At 42.7% G+C, this 20,119-nt stretch overlaps 2 protein-coding genes across 23 annotated transcripts in view; one reads left to right on the forward strand and one right to left on the reverse strand.

Moving 5' to 3' along the window:
- The window catches only part of SEPTIN2 (septin 2), a 53,351-nt gene extending 36,432 nt beyond the window's left edge, over positions 1 to 16,919 (reverse strand). For 8 of the 19 annotated variants that reach the window (XR_006283774.1, XM_043522475.1, XM_043522474.1 and 5 more), the window contains exons 1-4: positions 16,400 to 16,601; positions 9,262 to 9,291; positions 3,162 to 3,248; positions 819 to 942 (exon numbers count right to left, since the gene is read on the reverse strand). Coding sequence is in view for 17 of the 19 variants with exons in the window: in XM_043522475.1 (XP_043378410.1) it covers positions 819 to 942; positions 3,162 to 3,248; positions 9,262 to 9,291; positions 16,400 to 16,586 (428 nt within the window). In the remaining 2 variants the exon portion in view is untranslated. Of the gene's footprint in view, positions 1 to 818; positions 943 to 3,009; positions 3,059 to 3,161; positions 3,249 to 7,261; positions 7,383 to 9,261; positions 9,292 to 11,176; positions 11,262 to 16,399; positions 16,602 to 16,783 lie in introns of those variants that run through there. The other 11 variants (XM_043522476.1, XM_037909310.2, XM_043522480.1 and 8 more) reach the window with 8 other exon arrangements.
- A 115-nt stretch (positions 16,920 to 17,034) lies between these two features.
- LOC102947701 (high density lipoprotein binding protein) overlaps positions 17,035 to 20,119 on the forward strand; it is a 170,525-nt gene continuing 167,440 nt past the window's right edge. For 2 of the 4 annotated variants that reach the window (XM_043522463.1, XM_037909304.2), the window contains exon 1: positions 17,035 to 17,199. The gene's annotated coding sequence lies outside the window, so the exon portion shown is untranslated. Of the gene's footprint in view, positions 17,267 to 20,119 lie in introns of all 4 variants that reach the window. The other 2 variants (XM_037909302.2, XM_043522465.1) reach the window with 2 other exon arrangements.

Here is a 20,119-nt window from a genome sequence, read left to right on the forward strand (position 1 = left end):
TAGATAATAGTTCTGTAGAAAATAACTTGGGAGTGAGAGTGGATCACAAATTGAATATAAGCCAACAAGGTGACACAGTTGCAAAAAAAGCTACTATTCCGGGTGTGGGGGGGGTTGTTAACAGGAGTGCAGTATGTCAGAAACAGGAGGTAATTGTCCTGTTCTACTCACACTGGTGAGGCCTCAGTTGGAATACTGTGTTCTGTTCTGGGCACAACACTTTAAGGTAGATATGGACAAACTGGAGAGAGAGTAGAGGAGAGCAACAAAAACGACAAAAGGTTTAGAAAACCTAGGAGGAAAGGTTAAAAACCTGGCATGTTTAGCCTCGGGGGGGGGGAGGGAATGAGGGGGGGGCTGATAATCTTCAAATATATTAAGGGGAGTTATAAAAAGGACACTGATCAATTGCTGTCCATGTTCACTGAAGGTAGGACAAGTAGTAATGGGCTTAACCTGAAGCATGGGAGATTTAGTTTACATTTTAAGGAAAACTTTAACAAAGTATAGTTAAGTACTGGAATTGGTTACCAAGGGAAGATTGTGGAATCCCCAACAATGGAGGTTTTTAAGTTAGACACACACTTATCAGAGATAGTCTAGGTATACTTGGTCCTGCCCCAACACAGGGGAATGGGCTTGGATGACCTCCAAAGATCCCTTCCAACCCTACATTTCTGTGATTGTGCTATGCGCGCAATGTACCTGCACTTCAACGATTTAGTCCTGAGAAAAGAGTATGAGAATGAACTTTAAAGAATCCAAAGGCAGATGTAAATCCTCTTTTCTATAGGTCAATAAACCCTTTACATACATACCAGTCCCGGCAATTGATGGCATCACCATAACCTGGTGTATCTACAACTGTCAAACGGAGCTTAACACCCCTTTCCTCGATTTCAACTGTTGAAGCTTCAATCTGCACAGTCCTTTCAATTTTTTCTATAAAACAGCAAACTTGATCTTAAAAAGAAATCTCATAAATTTAGTTAATTCTAAGGCTAGATCAAGAATATCCAGCAAGTGGAACCATTTAAGAGGTTCTCTCTACTAATAACCTTATTCTTGGGGTCACATGACATCAGAAGCAGACACAAAATTTTCCATAGAAGTGTTTTTTCAAGACATCTGAGGATGTGTACTGTTTCTTTAAATCTGTAGCAGAAAGCCAGGCAGGATGAGTTTAGATAGAATGAGAAACAGACAGTAGCTTTCGGACTACTTTTATTTTTATAGGGAAGGTCCTTTTCCATTGTTGGAAGAAAATGACAGACATGCCACATGACACGCAGAGCTAATGAAAATAAGTCACTCAACAAGAAAACAGTGGAACTGCAATGCAAAGAGAACCCCCCCCCCCCCAAAAAAAAAAAAAAAAAAAAAAGATTCCCAGAAGAGGGAAACAAAAAATATCCATTAACAGCTTCAAATTCCTTTGGCAGAAATGTGGCAGGTGTGGGACAAATGAGAATACAGGACAGATAAATTCTGCACACTCAGTGGAAGCATGTGCAGAAAAAAATAAAGAAAATTAGCAGTATGCCTATCAAGGCAAGAAGCCAAGTGATGCCTATACTTAGAATTTCTCTAAGGGAGGTTTCAGAGTGGCAGCCATGTTAGTCTGCATCAGTAAAAACGAGGAGTCCTTGTGGCGCCTTAGAGACTAACAAATTTATTTGGGCATACGCTTTCGTGGGCTAAAACTCACTTCATCAGATGCATGGAGTGGAAAATACAATAGGGAGGTATACATACACAGCATATGAAAAGATGGGAGTTGCCTTACCAAGTGTGTGGGAGCGTCAGTGCTAATGAGCCAATTCAATTAAGGTGGAAGTGGGCTATTCTCAACACTTGACAAGAAGGGGTGGAAATCACTTCTGTAGTGCTAAGGGAGGTATTGAGAATTTTCTGCATCTTCGTTCAAGTTGACTTTATTTTCAAAAAGACTTCTGTCCTCCCTTCTTTCTGTGCCATGAAGGCATTTTTTCCCAAAGAGAACTAGGCAGACTCTTTGGTACTATTCATCATCATTCCTCACTTGACCACATGGGCTCATTAACAGATGCAAAGGGCTCATGTTTCCTGGGGTGAAGTGTACTGCCTCCCTAGCACGCATAAAGTAGATAATAAGCAAGTAGGGCTCTCCAGCCAATGCAGTTTGAATACTGTTTGCAGTATTCCAGTCACGGATGCCTATCGCAGCTACACTAGCACAAATATGCAACCATCTTTGGAAGAGACGACTAAGGGTGAATATGATTGAGGTCTATAAAATCATGACTGGCGTGGAGAAAGTGTTATTTACTCCTTCTCATAACACGAGAGCTAAGGGTCACCAAACAAAAATAGGCAGCAGGTTTAAAACAAACAAAAGGAAGTATTTCTTCACATAATGCAGTCAACCTGTGGAACTCTGCCAGAGGATATTGCGAAGGCCAAGACCAGGGGTGGCCAACCTGTGGCTCCGGAGCGGCTCTTCAGAAGTTAATATCTGGCTCTTTGTATAGGCACTGACCCTGCGGCTGGAACTACAGGTGCCAACTTTCTCTCACTGCTCAACCCCTGGCTCTGCCATAGGCCCTGCCCCCACTCCACCCCTTCCTGGGCCCTCCCCTGAGCCTGTCATGCCCTCACTCCTCCCCCAGAGCCTCCTGCATGCCGCAAAACAGCTGATTGGGAGGTGCGAGGAGGGAGGGGGAGGCGCTGATCGGCAAGGCAGTCGGTGGGTGGTAGACGCTGGGAGCACGGTGGAGAACTGAAGGGGGGCTGCTGACATATTACTGTGGCTCTCTGACAATGTACATTGGTAAATTTTGGCTCCTTCTCAGGCTCAGGTTGGCCACTCTTGGCCAAGACTACAACAGGGATCTAAAAAGAACTAGATAAATTCATGGGAGGATAGGTCCGTCAATGGCTATAAGCCAGGATGGGCAGGGATGGTGTCCCTAGCCTCTGTTTGCCAGAAGCTGGGAATGCGTGATAGGGAATGGATCACTTGATGATTACCTGTTCCGTTCATTCCCTCTGGGGCACCAGTCATTGGCCTCTGTCGGAAGACAGGATACTGGGCTAGATGGACCTTTGGTCTGACCCAGTATGGCCATTCTTATGTTATGTTCATTCACACTGAAGAGACATTAGGAAATAAAAATGTTTACCGGCTGCTCCTGGGATTATCCTTTCTGGGTAGAGATCTGTCAAGAACAGGCTGTTTATTAGAGTAGATTTTCCCAATCCAGATTCACCTATGATTCATTTTGAAAATATGCTGATCATAAATACGTTCTACATAATTAACCTTTCAGAAATGATATAACATCTGATTATAGATATTTTTCTTAAGTTAAATGTAACCAAGTCTTTCAAATTGTGGATTAAACTGACATGGAGTGGTAATGACATCGTCAGGCCGCTATTATGTGCTTAAAGCAGGAGTTCATTTTATATATTCCAAATTTTTAGCACATAAGCTCTAAGTAAAGCTTGATATTTGAAGATTTACATGTAAATCTGTTAGAGCTCTAATTTTTAATTGACCTTAAATTCACAGTCTGAGTCTTATGATTTTTCAGTCTCCTGTAGCTTTTAAACTAAAAGTTGTAGTGAAATTTTTGCATATAGTAAGAGTTTGAAGTACATCTGGGATTATTTAATAACTGTCACTGACTGAAAAAAAAAGTTACTGGTATACTTCACAATCAAATCTTTGTGCCGTGGTTAGCCAATGGAAAACAATTATATCTGCTACTTATATTGTCTGATATGGTATGCAGAAGTCTTTTCAAACTGTTACAGAGTGGTGTACAACACTACCTTTTGGCATATGCACCGAATAATGTTTACTGTAATTGAAGGCTAACACAATGTGTGATTAATAGGTTTGCTAGTTCAGGGCATTTATGTTGCATCGGACAAAAAGGATCTTCAGCAACGGAATGGCTACATAGTTGAAGACCAGGATCTTTGACACTTTAGCCATTTGCTTTGATGAAGACCCTGACCTCTGTCAAACTGCTCAGCTTCTGATGTAGCCAAACCGTTTCAAAGGGGGAGGTGGTGGGGAGGATCTTTGACAATGTATCCAACTGATTTGTCAAAGATCCTGTTCTTCATTAAACTGATCAACAGAACTGAACAAAAAAATAAAATAAAAATGAAAAAAAGAGCGAAAGATGGGCCAGTCAATCCCCCTGGGCTATATGACCAATGACACTGATCAAACACAAATGTGATGACTGAATATGAAGACCAAAATGAAAATTAAAAACTATAACAAAATGAAAAAGCCAACCAGCTAAATAGTTGGTCATATGTTTTAGAAAAATGGCCATTTTTCAAACTGAAAAATTACAACTAGTTCCTACAGTCAGCTGATTCAGGAATGGAGCTTGCTGGCTGAACAGTTTCATGCAACAAGAAAGCCATGATTTTTATTGATGGAGTTTACTACTGCTTGAAACTGGGCTAAGCTCCACACCAAAACAAACCACAGTTTTCCTTATCTACTTTAAAAGTTTGAATAAGTGCAGCTACACTGGCAACTGACCACCCATTAATGAATTTGGGGCTAATCCCAAGCCTAGACAAGGCAGTAGTTTAGTGCTGGAAACCTTAAATTGGTCAATTAACACAAGCTTCCTTTTGGTTTAACATGGCCAAGCAGCCAGAATAATATAAATGTCAGCTTGCATTTTCATGAATCAGCCAATTTGTCTACACTTGGATAATTTGGACAAGCAATAATGGAAGCTGTCATTGAAATAGGGAGAATTATGGTCAGAACCATATAAGCATACACAGCTTTTAAGAAAATTTATCCCATCCCAGTTTCCTGGGAATGAAGACATTTGACTTTAAAGAATAAGACTATAGGTCAAAATAATAAAGACATTAAATATGATTCACAACAGAAGAAAAAGTTAAACTACTCTTTGTTTACCTATACATATCTGAACAGAAGACAGACACATTCAGGCCAAATTGCTGAAATAATCAGAATTTTGAGTAATTTATTTTTAACTCACACCTACTGCCCCTCTAGGTTAGCAAAGTATCATTCAAACTCTCCTAATACAATGCATTTCAATGAAGTTTTGTTGTTTTCCCTAATTTTTCTCCTCAAATATCTTTATTTATACCTTAAAACTATTGGCAGATAGGTAACATACAGTAAACATTGCTATCCCACACAGAAACTTTCAAATAAGTGTTTTCTCCTTTAATAATGTTGTCTCTTTTCCATACATGAATTTGTTTTTAAATGGAGCAGACACTGGGTTGTTTTGTTTAATAATTTATACATGGCTCTATGCCAAAGCCACTTTACATAGTTGTATTTTCAGCTGATGTCACAGAGTGCTGGGAATTAAATTTAGCTGCAGCAGAGAATTGTTTAAATGTTTTGGATTACAGAATAGTAGACTTCAAAAAGGTTAAAAATAAATAATTTGAGAATTGGGGATTTCTTAGCAGATAAAGTTTTAGAAAGTAAACTGACATTTTATATAAAAGCTGTTTAAATGTATTGTGTAAAGATTTTTATCCAAAACAAAGCCAGCAGAGCTGATGAAAACCCGAACTATCAAGGAACAGACATTCAATAGACAGTATAACTGATTTAAAATTTTTTTGAATTCTCACTCTAGGTAATGCAAGCAGGCTCTCATGAATTATTCTAATAAAATGTGAAAAGCAAAGCTTTCCTAGCATTCAACTGTAAGCTACAAAAACAGGACAGAAGTAATGCTGTGGCTGCTCTGCTGGCAGAAAACAAGGAAATAATTATGGGTTTGAGAAGGTCTTTTATAAGTCTTGAGCTCTAGAATGATTACAACTCAGGTGGTACATAAACAACCACTAACGGTTCTACCACCAAATAGTTCCATGACTCACAAGCCAACTCCTGCAGTGGAGTACATCTGACAGAAGCAAATAATGAAAGGGAATTTTTATTACTAGTAACGATGTGTGAAAGATATAACACAGCTTTGTTTTCAGATCTGGGATTGGGCTGCTGGGTGTGGTTGTTTTTTTTTGTTGTTTTTTTTTTTTAAAAACCACAATTTTACCGGTAGTCTGGAATAGATACATAGGATCCTGAAATGCCACTTTTCAGTAAAAACATATTTTAAGGTTGAGAACTAGTATGCTCAAAATCCAGAAATTCAAAAGTTATGGTTTCCACAGTAACAGGGATACGTAAGTGTAATGTGTCTGAGTTAACCTTGCATAATGACAGGTTTCAGAGTAGCAGCCGTGTTAGTCTGTATCCGCAAAAAGAAAAGTAGTACTTGTGGCACCTTAGAGACTAACAAATTTATTTGAGCAAGCTTATGCTCAAGTACTCCTTTTCTTTTTGAGTTAACCTTGACTTGGGAGCCTGGTGGGGAGTGAAGAGACAGTCTGAGGACTGCTGAATTGCAGAGCCAAATGAGGTGGTCAGTTTGGTATGAAAGGGTTTCTTTTGACCTCTTCTGCTATTCCTTATGTAACACTAAAGTGATCTATCTCAATTTAATGGCCTGTCAAGTTCCCATTTAAATGTACATTAAAAAAAAAGAACTGTACAGTTAATCATTTTATGCCTACAGACATTTTTTCCAAGTGAAATTGTATCAGCTCCCATACACTGCTGGGCATGCATAATACAGTTACGATTACAACAAATAATGGAAAACTAAATGTGCAAGGATGGAACATTTAAAACTTGAAAATCGCTACACCAATTTTCTTCATGCTTAGTCACTACTACTCACTGACTGGTCACATGCTGAGTTTCAAAGTTCACCCATTTTTGCATTATCTGAGCACAATAAATGGTTCAAATAGGGATATGGGCGGGGGGGGGGGGGGGGGGAAGGTTTTCCCAACTCAAAACAGCCAAATAAGACTTTTCCTCAAACTTTTTTTTTTAAACCCACTTAAGCACAGAAAGTTTAAGTCCCAAAGGGCAAAACAGGAGGAAGTAATGAGTACAAAAGGTGTGAGAAGACCTTCTTAATCTTACCTACAGAATTAGCTACCACACACAATGTTTGGATGTATTACTACTTATGTGGAACAGCTAGCTCATTAACACATTAAAGATGATAATTAAACTCAAGTATACTTCAAACTATACAACTATACAGGACAGAACCACTGGATACTATATAAAGTATATGAAGACTTCCTTCACACGAGAAGTTACATTGCATTCAGTCTAATCCCCAGTTTTCTAAATTCTAATTAGAAGAGTCTATTAAAAATATTCTCTTACCAACCACCATGAGAGTGAACTCAAAGCCCTTTTTCACAGACTTCCGATGAACCTGGTTGGGAAGGTTTGCAAATCCAACATAGCCAGGAGTTTCTGGATTGGTAAATTGGGCAGGCGGTTGCTAAATAAAATAATCAGAAGATTATATATGCTATAGGTTCAAATAACTGAGGACAGTTCTGAAGCTTGTAATTACAAATTAGAGGCAGAGCTGGAAAATATTTGAAGTCTTCAGTCTTTGTTGCTCACACCGTTCTCTACAGAAGAGGCACTCAACTTTGAGTCACCTTGAGTTAAAACAAAGGGAGCTGGCAGGAGTGTTCTCTGTAAAAGGCCCTCACCTTTGGAACTTACACCCCAAGCTTTGGTCTGAAAGAACCCAAACCTGTTGGTGTGTATCATACATTGCAAGGCCTACTTTTTCCACTCAGGCTTTAGGGAATGGAAGGGATTCATGATTTGGTTTTGGTTGTGACTTCACTGCTGATTTTATTTGCATTGTTTTTCTAAATAACTGTCAAAAGGTGCCTGAAGTAAAATATAGGAATCCTTTTTTGTATATTATATTGTTATAAGTGTAGATACATAAATGACTGGCTGCACACGCACAATGTAAACCTAAAAAACATTTACATATCAAAGTTTTCACTGACAAATTAGATAGCAACAGCTTTATTATATCTGTTTCATTTCCAGATTAAAATAAATGGCATGTTTTTCCTCCAAGAGTTTAAATGAAACTGAAAATTCATGGGATGCGTTTCTCTCACTAATACTACTACATGTTGTGCAGAAACCCACTACAGCTATGTTCACGCTACCATAATGGTTAAACAATTTTACAACACAGAATAGATTAACTGTGCTAAGTGAAAGTTTTCACAACTAGTGTAGTTTATTCCAACTATCCTTCCAGGAATTATAGTAAATTATATTCAATATTACACTCAGCAGACTATGGTTGCGTAATAATCATGCCAACTACTTTTAAAAATGTGTGGTGTTTAAAGCCATTTTAAAAGTGGTTGTGTGGATGGGACTTACGCACATGCTAAATCAAACTGCAACTCTACATTTCTAGTCAGTTCTGACACATACAAATAAAAAAATTAAAAACTACCTGTTATCTGATGATAATCTATTTGAGGTAATATATTAGAAATCTTATAATAAAGCAAGAGGATTGACTTAATACAGGTGTCCCTTCTAGCCCAAAGTAATCTGTGATCAGTTCATTAAAATTAGAAGGAAAACTAGAGGGTGCTCTGGAAAGGACTCAACTTTCATTTTCAATTTACAATGTATAAACACATCCAACATTAAAGAATAGCAGAAAAAGTTTTCAGACATATTGGTTACTCTCCCCAAACATACTACTCAAACACTTTACACAATTTATGTCAGTGACAATAGGTTAACATGGGCCATTCTGATTTCTACTTTTGACACAAAATGGGTGGAACAAGAAATCTGAATTTTATATGGTGATTGTTACATTTATAACATAAACAATTTATGGTTTAAATTCTCTATTGTTGCTTTTATAATCTTGCTTAAAGGATCTGTCCATCCCCCAGCTGGCTTTTGGGGCAAAACTGGTGCTCATCCTTTTCCTGAATGTTTGTTGCTGACTGCAAAACTGGGTACACAGTGGCAGAAGAGAAGTTCAAATACAAAACAGTACAGTTGGGGTAAAGGGTTTGCTCAAGTGAGGGACATTACTTCAGTGGAAAAAAGCTACATGGTTTCCCTTTATAACCTCAATAGGGAAACAACTTTCATAAACAGCGTTTTGCATAATTTCATCTGTTACCAAACTGTTCAAAGTTTATTTTCATTCATCTCTAAATTTGAAATATTCCATACACTTGACTGTGGACCCCACACTCTAAAAACTTTATATTCATTGCACATGAAGGAACAGTTGCACTGTCTAAAAACCTTAATAAAAAACTATGCTTTTATGTTGTAATTAATGAAGATACAAATGCTGTTCTTACCTTGGCCATCCTTATGGAAGGTCAGCCACTCTGTGAACAAAATGTTTTTTAGTTTGTTACAAACAGGATAATATGAAGACCAAACACCTACTAAAACCACCACTGTGCAATCAAATTTCAATGGTCTCTTGACAGTGAGCAAGACAGAGACCATTCTAAACTACTTGCATGTATTACCCAGCTTCTGGACCACCTCAAATGATTTCCTGTCAAATACCATTTTTATCTTTACCTTTGTTATGAAAATCTCACTCCATATTCAAAGACCAACACTGAATGCCTAACTCCAATTCTATTGAATTCATTGGAATCAAAGTTAAGCCAATACTGCGTGCTTCAGAAAATTCCACTCAAACTATATGAGAAGAAAAAAAAAACTTTTGCATCTGGAAAAATTATAAAGCCTACACCTTTTACAAAAACTAACTGAAATAAAACCTAAAGAAGAGCTTTGTGTAGCTCAAAAGCTTGCATCGTATACCAACAGAAGTTGGACTAGTAAAAGATATGACCTCACCTACCTTGTTTCTCTAAAAGAAACTATTAATAAAAATACATGGCAATTTCCTGTAAACTCTAATTTGGGCTTTTCAGAATTCAGACAAAATGCATACAGCTTTCTCTCCTCCCCCACACTTTTAAGTGTCCTGTAAATAATCATTAAAGGAAGAGGTTCAACAACTCTTTGGGGGAGAGGGACAGCTTAGTGGTTTGAGCATTAGCCTGCTAAACCCAGGGTTGTGAGTTCAATCCTTGAGGAGGCCATTTAGGGATCTGGGGCAAAAATTGGGGATTGGCCCTGCTTTGAGCAGGGGGTTGGACTAGATGACCTCCTGAGGTCCCTTCCAACCCTGATAGTCTATGAACTTTGAAATGTGATAGGGTAAGCAAAATTAGAAAAATCGTCATCTCCTCCTCTCTAATCACAATATCTACAACAAGAAAAGGAGTACTTGTGGCACCTTAGAGACTAACAAATTTATTTGAGCATAAGCTTTCGTGAGCTACAGCTCACTTCATCGCATCCGACGAAGTGAGCTATATGCGATGAAGTGAGCTGTAGCTCACGAAAGCTTATGCTCAAATAAATTTGTTAGTCTAAGGTGTCACAAGTACTCCTTTTCTTTTTGTGAATACAGACTAACACGGCTGCTACTCTGAAAAATGTCTACAACCTAATTCTACCATTCAAAATGCTGCTAAAATCTTTTTGCCTCATAGCTCTGCCAGCTCCTCCCCCCAGTTTCTCCATTAGCTCCCCCTTCATCTACCACATCAAAGACTAACTTCTTGTCCTTACTCACAAAAAGTCTCCATAATTTATAGCCCCACTCTACCAGGCTGACTCCCACCTTCACTATCACTGATGCCAACTTTGATCACCCAATTTTCTGCTTGTTCTCCAAGCACTTGCATTCCTTCCCCCATGCCACTCCTTAAGAGGGGGGGGGAAAAAAGGCTTCCAATTAAAAACCATAAACCACCACCTACTCCTCCTTCAAGTCCCCCAAAACTCATCTCTTCCATAATATATATCTTAAACTGAAACCTGACAATGGCTAGACAGGTAGAGAACTGTGATGATTGCTACTGACTGCCTACAATATGTCATCTTAACCAAGATATAAAACCAGAGGCCTTGACCCTTTGTGGTCACTAAATGTTCAATAGTAATTTTCACAAGAACAAGCGGTGTTTACCAAAATAGAATATTTGCTAGGGAGTTCAATTATTACCAGGGATTTCAGGAAGCAGATGTATCCAAATTTGCTATCTGCATAGCAAGAAGAGTGCAAATTTACCTGCCACAGTTAACTGTGCCTTCAGGACTGAATTACTGTTACACATTGTGTGTGCGCACGCGCGTGTGAAGGAAATAGCCCGAGTGGCTTCAGTGTACGTCTACACCACGCACCTTATAATAGCATGGATGTGCTGCTACAGCTGCGCCTTGCAAGGCACACAACCTAGTTGCTCTTTGTCGATGGGAGAGAGCTCTCCTGACGATAAAATAAAACACCAATGTGGGGTGGTATCTTAGTCAACGGGAGAGTGGCTCCCACGGATGAAGCACTGTCCACACCATGGGCATGGAAATCGTAGGCTGTGGGAAGCTGTGCCTCCCCAAACAGCCTAGCATGGCCCCACCCACACCCTGCCTCCAGGCCAGGCCCCCTCCTGCAGTTCCCCCCAGCCCTTTGCCCTGGCTGCTGCCGTTGCGGTGGCACACCAGGGCTGGGGGCTGCTGTCGCTGCGCCGCCTGGCGCTACAGTGGAGGTGCAGACGAGTAGGGTGGGGGCGGAGCTTCGGGCACAAACAGAGGAGCCGAGGTCTAGGCTTCCACAATGGCCGGGTCACCAGCCGCCTATCATGCACACCAGAACTGTGTCGTTAAAACTTTTGTTATTCAGGAAGGATGGGGGGTTTCCACACCTCTGAGCAACAGAAATTTTAACAATGAAAGTACAGGGTAGACAAAGCCTAAGAAACAAAAGCTAGTGCAATATATGACATTGTGTTTATTAGGTGGAGTTCCATGCTATAATTATGCAACATCAGTGCTCTGTGATCTATGGACAATGATCAACAATCAGTTTCCAAGTGGAATTCAAGGAGCTGGTTTAAACCGATAAAGTCCTAAATTGTTTGATATTATATAGTCAAGAGATTTCGACTCCTTAAGCTACACTGTTGTGGCTAGGATCAGAGGCAGTGCTCAGCTGACAAACTCTCAGAAAGAGAAAGGGAGTTACTAGCAGGGTGTTCTCAACTTTAGAAAATCTTCTCCCTGTTGGTCCAAGGACCATATTGGTTTTCCAGGCACACTGCAAGGCCCATCTTTCCACCCACGAAGTGGGGGGGGCGCGCAGGCTGTGGGTTGGAGGAATTTTATTATGGCTGCTTGGTGGAAAGGGGTATTTACATTTGCTGATACATATCTGTCTATTTATTGCTAAAGATAAGAGTCCTGGAGATATTCATTGTGAAATTGAGATTACAAACAGGTGCTTATTTTATAAATCTAAACAAAAAATGTGGAGAGTTACCATTATATCAAACTGCACAAAAGGTAAATTAAAAGACCTCTACCTAGTAGTAACTTTCTCTTTAAATTCTGTGCAAGTAGGTCCAAGGGTACTGAATTACTTAAGACAATGAATTACCTTCCATACGGATCTTCAAGAACTTCAAATATTAACTGATCAAATCTCAACATCCTTGAGTTAAGTTTCATTATTTCCATTGTACAGAGAAGGAAACTGAGGCAGAAAGAGGACCGTGTCATTCGCTCAGGATCACACTGCAAGTCCATGTCAGGGATGGGATTTAAAACAAAAGCACCTTGAATTTTCTGTTATAGTTATAGGATCACACTATTTTGTATTGGATACGCTGTACTGTCCGGTCCAATCTAGGCTTCTCTGGCATAACCATTTATTCATTTAGGGTTCCTGTTGGCCACTGGTTCTCAACCAGGGGTAAGCATACCCCTGGGGGTACGCAAGGGTCTTCCAAGGAGTATATCAACTCACCTAGATGTTTGCTTAGTTTTACAACAGGCTACATAAAAAGCACTAGTGAAGTTAGTACAAACTAAAATTTCCTAGAATGACTTGTTTATACTGCTATATATACTATACACTGAAATACAAGTATAATATTTATATTCCAATTTTTTTTTTTATAATTGTATGGTAAATATTAGAAAGTAAGCAATTTTTCAGTAATAGAATCATAGAATATCAGGGTTGGAAGGGACCCCAGAAGGTCATCTAGTCCAACCCCCTGCTCGAAGCAGGACCAATTTCCAGTTAAATCATCCCAGCCAGGGCTTTGTCAAGCCTGACCTTAAAAACCTCTAAGGAAGGAGATTCTACCACCTCCCTAGGTAACGCATTCCAGTGTTTCACCACCCTCTTAGTGAAAAAGTTTTTCCTAATATCCAATCTAAACCTCCCCCATTGCAACTTGAGACCATTACTCCTCGTTCTGTCATCTGCTACCATTGAGAACAGTCTAGAGCCATCCTCTTTGGAACCCCCTTTCAGGTAGTTGAAAGCAGCTATCAAATCCCCCCTCATTCTTCTCTTCTGCAGACTAAACAATCCCAGCTCCCTCAGCCTCTCTTCATAAGTCATGTGCTCTAGACCCCTAATAATTTTTGTTGCCCTTCGCTGGACTCTCTCCAATTTATCCACATCCTTCTTGTAGTGTGGGGCCCCAAACTGGACACAGTACTCCAGATGAGGCCTCACCAGTGTCGAATAGAGGGGAACGATCACGTCCCTCGATCTGCTCGCTATGCCCCTACTTATACATCCCAAAATGCCATTGGCCTTCTTGGCAACAAGGGCACACTGCTGACTCATATCCAGCTTCTCGTCCACTGTCACCCCTAGGTCCTTTTCCGCAGAACTGCTGCCTAGCCATTCGGTCCCTAGTCTGTAGCGGTGCATTGGATTCTTCCGTCCTAAGTGCAGGACCCTGCACTTATCCTTATTGAACCTCATCAGATTTCTTTTGGCCCAAACCTCCAATTTGTCTAGGTCCTTCTGTATCCTATCCCTCCCCTCCAGCGTATCTACCACTCCTCCCAGTTTAGTATCATCCGCAAATTTGCTGAGAGTGCAATCCACACCATCCTCCAGATCATTTATGAAGATATTGAACAAAACCGGCCCCAGGACCGACCCCTGGGGCACTCCACTTGACACCGGATGCCAACTAGACATGGAGCCATTGATCACTACCCGTTGAGCCCGACAATCTAGCCAGCTTTCTACCCAACTTATAGTGCATTCATCCAGCCCATACTTCCTTAACTTGCTGACAAGAATACTGTGGGAGACCGTGTCAAAAGCTTTGCTAAAGTCAAGAAACAATACATCCACTGCTTTCCCTTCATCCACAGAACCAGTAATCTCATCATAAAGGCGATTAGATTAGTCAGGCATGACCTTCCTTGGTGAATCCATGCTGACTGTTCCTGATCACTTTCCTCTCATGTAAGTGCTTCAGGATTGATTCTTTGAGGACCTGCTCCATGATTTTTCCACGGACTGAGGTGAGGCTGACTGGCCTGTAGTTCCCAGGATCCTCCTTCTTCCCTTTTTTAAAGATTGGCACTACATTAGCCTTTTTCCAGTCATCCGGGACGCCATGAGTTTTCAAAGATAATGGCCAAGGGCTCTGCAATCACAGCCGCCAATTCCTTCAGCACTCTCGGATGCAACTCGTCCGGCCCCATGGACTTGTGCACGTCCAGCTTTTCTAAATAGTCCCTAACCACCTCTATCTCCACAGAGGGCTGGCCATCTCTTCCCCATTTTGTGATGCCCAGCGCAGCAGTCTGGGAGCTGACCTTGTTAGTGAAAACAGAGGCAAAAAAAGCATTGAGTACATTAGCTTTTTCCACATCCTCTGTCACTAGGTTGCCTCCCTCATTCAGTAAGGGGCCCACACTTTCCTTGGCTTTCTTCTTGTTGCTAACATACCTGAAGAAACCCTTCTTGTTACTCTTGACATCTCTTGCTAGCTGCAGCTCCAGGTGCGATTTGGCCCTCCTGATATCTTTCCTACATGCCCGAGCAATATTTTTATACTCTTCCCTGGTCATATGTCCAACCTTCCACTTCTAGTAAGCTTCTTTTTTATGTTTAAGATCCGCTAGGATTTCACCATTAAGCCAAGCTGGTCGCCTGCCATATTTACTATTCTTTCGACTCATCGGGATGGTTTGTCCCTGTAACCTCAACAGGGATTCCTTGAAATACAGCCAGCTCTCCTGGACTCCCTTCCCCTTCATGTTAGTCCCCCAGGGGATCCTGGCCATCTGTTCCCTGAGGGAGTCGAAGTCTGCTTTCCTGAAGTCCAGGGTCCGTATCCTGCTGCTTACCTTTCTTCCCTGCGTCAGGATCCTGAACTCAACCAATAGTGTGCTGGGACACTTTTGTATTTTTATGTCTGATTTCTTCTGAAAGGGGTACAGTAGTCTGGAAAGGTTGGAAGCCACTGCTGTAGGCAACCAACATAGAAAGCTTTCACAACAGGGAATACTTCATGGAAGATGTTTTAATACTGTGATTAAGTTCTCTCATGCAGGCAGCAATACAATTCATAAGCAGTTTCCAATTTGAGAGCATCCTAGATCTTCCCTTACAGCTGTTCTAAAACCCTATGGAAGACATTATACATGTGTCTTGCATGATCAAAGAGGAGGTTTGAGCAGACTTTGAACTAGGTTAACAATCGATTGCTATTAAATCACATCTAAGCCACTGTTAGATCTCATTTCAAATGCAGACGAAGATAAGTAACTTGCTTCTCTGACACTTTAGATGCTGTCTGTAAAAACTTCACACGTGGCATAGAAAGCTCTAACCTTACAGTTGCTCCATCTTCTTCTACTTGGTGTAATGAGCATTTAGGCTGCAAGGCTCTTTGCTACCTCTTTAACCCTGCTCTCTGGTCAGCTCTAATTTCCACCCCTATAGTCATCAGTCTCCAGCTGTAGCTCCCTAGCTTCTTTCCTTTGCTCCATCCCTGGCACTAAGTCCTAGTCCCACCTGGTTCACAACCCTCACTTCCACAGCCCAGTAAATTCCACCCCTAACAGCCTGTGAACCTGCCCTGCGTTGCCACTGGACCTGAACTTTCCTCTACAGGTAGAGTTTCACCAGGTTCTACTTTAGTTCTACAGTACAAGAAGAACTAAAGTAATTTACATTTTAAAGGCTAAGCAGTTAATCCTTACATTTAATTGTTAACACGTAAACTTGTGTGTGTGAAGCTGTACACTGTAACTTTGCTGTGAAACAGCAACAGTGAAAATTCAAATTCAAACAGTGAAAATTCACAGTGGCGTAATTGAAACACATTCTGTTTCCGAACTACCTTTTGCAGGAGTAAGTTTAGGTAGCTACAGCTACGGCTAGAAAGCCACAAGGCTTCCCCAAAGCTGCGGGGGGGGGAGGGAGAGTCTGTTAAGTGCATAGTATTTGAAAAGCGCGTTAGCCTTCAATTTTGAAACGCTAGGAGAAAAAACTCCCACCTCCCCCAACCGTACAGCCATCTCTCCTCCCGCTTGCCCACCGGGGAGGGCGGTACCAAGCAAAGGCGAAGTCGGCCTGCCGGCTACCTTCTGACCGCAGAACGGACGAGGGAGCCCACCGGCGATCCCCGGCACTGCATCTCTGAAGCCCTGAGAAACATCGGGCCGGGGCTACCGGACAGCTAGGAAGTGCGGCGCCCGGGGATTCTCGCCCCTCCCAGCATCGCCAGGCAGCGGCCCGAAAGTAGGACGCGGAACCAGCACCACGTGACATTACGGAGCCTAACCCCGCGGAAGCTGCGAGCCGCGAATGGGGGGGGACGGGGGGGGGGGGGAAGAAGGGGGGGGGGCGAGGAAACTCGCCCGTCTGGCTCCGGAGCCCAGACTCCTCGCCCTGGACCGCCCGCCCCTGAGCGGCCCTAGAGCCCCCCTTCCCCCTGGGGAGCCGGGAGCCGCCGCCGCGCCCCTCACCTGGCAGCCTGGGCTGTACAGAGCGATCACGGAACCAAGCTCTTCCAACCGTCCCTCAGGCTCGCGCACTCGCTACAAGTCTCTCTCCACTCAGGCTCTCTAGCTACAGTTGCGCGCGCCTCCGCAGACCCCGCCCTAAAATCGGAGCCGGGGACTCACAGCAAAGGGACGCAAGCACGAGCGGCAGACTTAGAATAAAGGCGCGCCTGCGCGCCCCAAGAGCCCTAACAGCGCATGAGCTTAACTGACTGTGCGGACGCACGCGCCGTTCCTGTGGCGATTTGACAGGACAAGAGTGTGTGGGGGAGGGGCCACCCTTATGCTGGCAGGTCACGCACATCTCTCTCCTTTACCAAGATGGCGGCCGGCCCCTCGGCCTCGTACCTAGCATAGGCTTCGCCGTAGGCCTATTAGAGGTAATTCCGATCTCCGCTCACACTCGGTATAGCAGCGCGATAAAATGGGGGGTCAGGGACGCATCAGGTAAGAGGGGCTGGACAGCTGAACCCGGTCCCCCACCCTGGGGGGCTGGGAGGACTCTATTGCCTCCAACAAGCTGACGGCAGCAGAGAGACGGGCTTAGAGCCCGCAATATCTAGCCAGCACTCATCTTCGCTCGATGGTTTGTTCCTTTTCTATTGGTGCTGGTGGGCCACGTGCTAGTGGTACTCCCCCTCATCCCCCGTTACCATAGAGCGCGGCGGAGGGAGAGGTAGCCGCCTTCCGGTGGGGGCTATGGGAGGGGCCACGTCCTCTGCACGAGAGAGGGCCGTATGCAGCCACTGTCCGGTCCCCCCCCACCCCTCCCAGTTGTGGGTGCTGAGTGGTTGCTGTCTCACTCCTGCCCCCCACTTTTAACTGGGTGGTTGCTTCACCCTCCCCCCGTAGATCAGTGGCAGGGGGTCGGATGCAATGTTGCCAACCCCAAGTATTTAAAATACGTGAGTGTGCCCTGCTTCCCCCACGCTGCCAAATTAATGAGATTGTAAATGCATATGGGGTGATTTTTATTTGCTATCTGGTTTGTGCAGCATTGGAGGCAGATTTTTATGCTGTTCTACAAAAACCATGAGCTAAAACAAAATTTTAAAAAGTGGATATTCTGATGCATTCCCATATTCTAGGGCTTAAGGCTATATCTATGGAGGGAGATTAGGCACTAATTGGGGTGAGGAGACAGTGTTCCCTCATTTAACTTGGTGGCTCTGCTCCCAGCTCCATTGGGCCTGCCTTTGCATTCCCTTGGAAAATTATTGCACTGGGGCTTGGAGTTTAACTTCTCCTGTCCCCTGCAGCAAAGGCAGCCTTAGAGATTCTCTAAATTCTCTACTCCCTAGCACCTAGCTGCAGCATAAGCTTCCCCCATGATGTCCTGCCCCTGTCCCTCTCCAGCCTTGAGGGAATCAGACCTGGAAAGGGTAGTTCAATCTCCTTTCTGCTGAAACAGGAAACTTGTGCTAGTGGCTTTAGTCATGTCAACACCTGTCCCTTTGGAACAGGGGCAAAACCCTCCAACTCATTGCATTTATTATTTAGTGCTTGGGTATGTGTCCACAGCTATGCATAGCACTGTAGCCAGAGGTTAAAGACACATTCTAAGCCCCCAGAGGTTTATACTATGAGCGACTCAACATGCTTGATTGATGCTGTACATGTTAGGGGTTGCTTCTTGTGGGTTTTATTAATTATGTTTTAGTAAGTTGGATGAAGATCTTATTCCACTAAACTTCTGATTTGGGATTAGAGTTGTCATTTCCATTACTATTGTCTTGAGGCACATCTGCCATCTGCTCCACAACCTCCCACCCTCAGACAAAAGACCTGTGACCAACACAGATCATTTAGCACCTTCCACCACATGCTTATCTAATCCAGAATCTATTCACATAAAACAATTTAAAAACCATTTTACATCTTTGTTAAAAGAAGGCTATTGAAAGAGAAATAGAGCTCAGGTACAGGTTTGCTGAGCTGGAAAATGAAGAAGGGCCACAGCAGGCAGTAACAGAAAGTGGGAGGGCAAGGAAGAAGAGAAGGACAACTAGTCCTAGAAGAAGCGGGGAAGTGTCAATGAAGATAGGCGGAGTTGGGAGCCACTGGAGGATAGAGACTAACTCACAGAAGATTGCAAGAGAGAACAAAGACCAGAGGACTTGCAGCCAGAAAGAACAGGAGGAGGGCCAGAGAATTGTACCAATACCCGGATGAAGTGGGTCTACATCATTGGTGACCCCCTACTAAGAAGGGCAGGCCTGGCACCAGAGTTGATCCAGAGAACAGAAGGGTGTGCTGTCTGCAGGGAGCTAAGATGTGGGATGTGGACCTGAGGCTGAAGAATATACTAATAGGAGCAGGAAATAATTCACTCATTGACCTTTGCATGGGAACAAATGATACTGCTAGATTCTCACTAGAATGCATCAGTGGAGACAGTGCCAGGCTGGGGAAGATTCTTAAAGAAGTGAAGACTTAAGTGATCTTCAGTGGGATTCTACCTGTCCTTAGAGGAGGAGAACAAAGGTGAGACAAGATTATGATGATCAACAGATGGCTCGGGCAATGGAGGACTTTGGGATGTTCAACCACTGGGAGGATTCATGGACAGAGGACTGTTCTCATCGGATTGACTCCACCTGAGTAGTGAGGGAAATAGACTTTGTGATGGAGGTTGGCACAACTGATCAAAAGAGCTTTAAACTAGGAATCTGGGAGTTGGTTGGGAGATATACTCATGTAATATCCATGCCTAATTTGAATATTGACCAGGAGGAAAAAAAAAATCAAGAAAGAGAATATTGCAATGGAGAAAGGAACAGCAGTGGGTAGGAGAATGGACATTAAGAGAAAGATAGTGCCATTACCATTCAAGCCAGACTGCAATACTGACAATAGAATGACTGTATCTAAGCAGGTGAAGAATTTGGCTGAAGCCAAGCAGGAACAACTAAGATGTCTGTACATCAATGCTAGGAGCCTGGGTAACAAAATGGAGGAACAAGAACTACTGGTGCAGGAAGGTGAAACCAGATATTATAGGGATAACAGAAACATGGTGGAATAGTAGCCATGACTGGAGTACAGGTATTGAAGGGTATATGCTATTCAGGAAAAACAGAAGTAAAGGTGATGGAGTAGCATTGTATGTTAATGATGAGGTAGACTGTAAAGAAATTTAGAAGTGATGGGAATGGATAACACCGTCTGTTTGGGACAAAAATTTCTTTGGGGAAGAAAGCTACCAGAGGCTCCCCTGTGATAGTGATTGGGGTATGCTACAGACTCCCATGATCCAATCTAGATATGGATAGAGACCTCTTTAATATTTTTAATACAATA

Source organism: Chelonia mydas, chromosome 9 (assembly GCF_015237465.2).
Source record: "Chelonia mydas isolate rCheMyd1 chromosome 9, rCheMyd1.pri.v2, whole genome shotgun sequence".
NCBI lineage: Eukaryota > Metazoa > Chordata > Testudines > Cheloniidae > Chelonia > Chelonia mydas.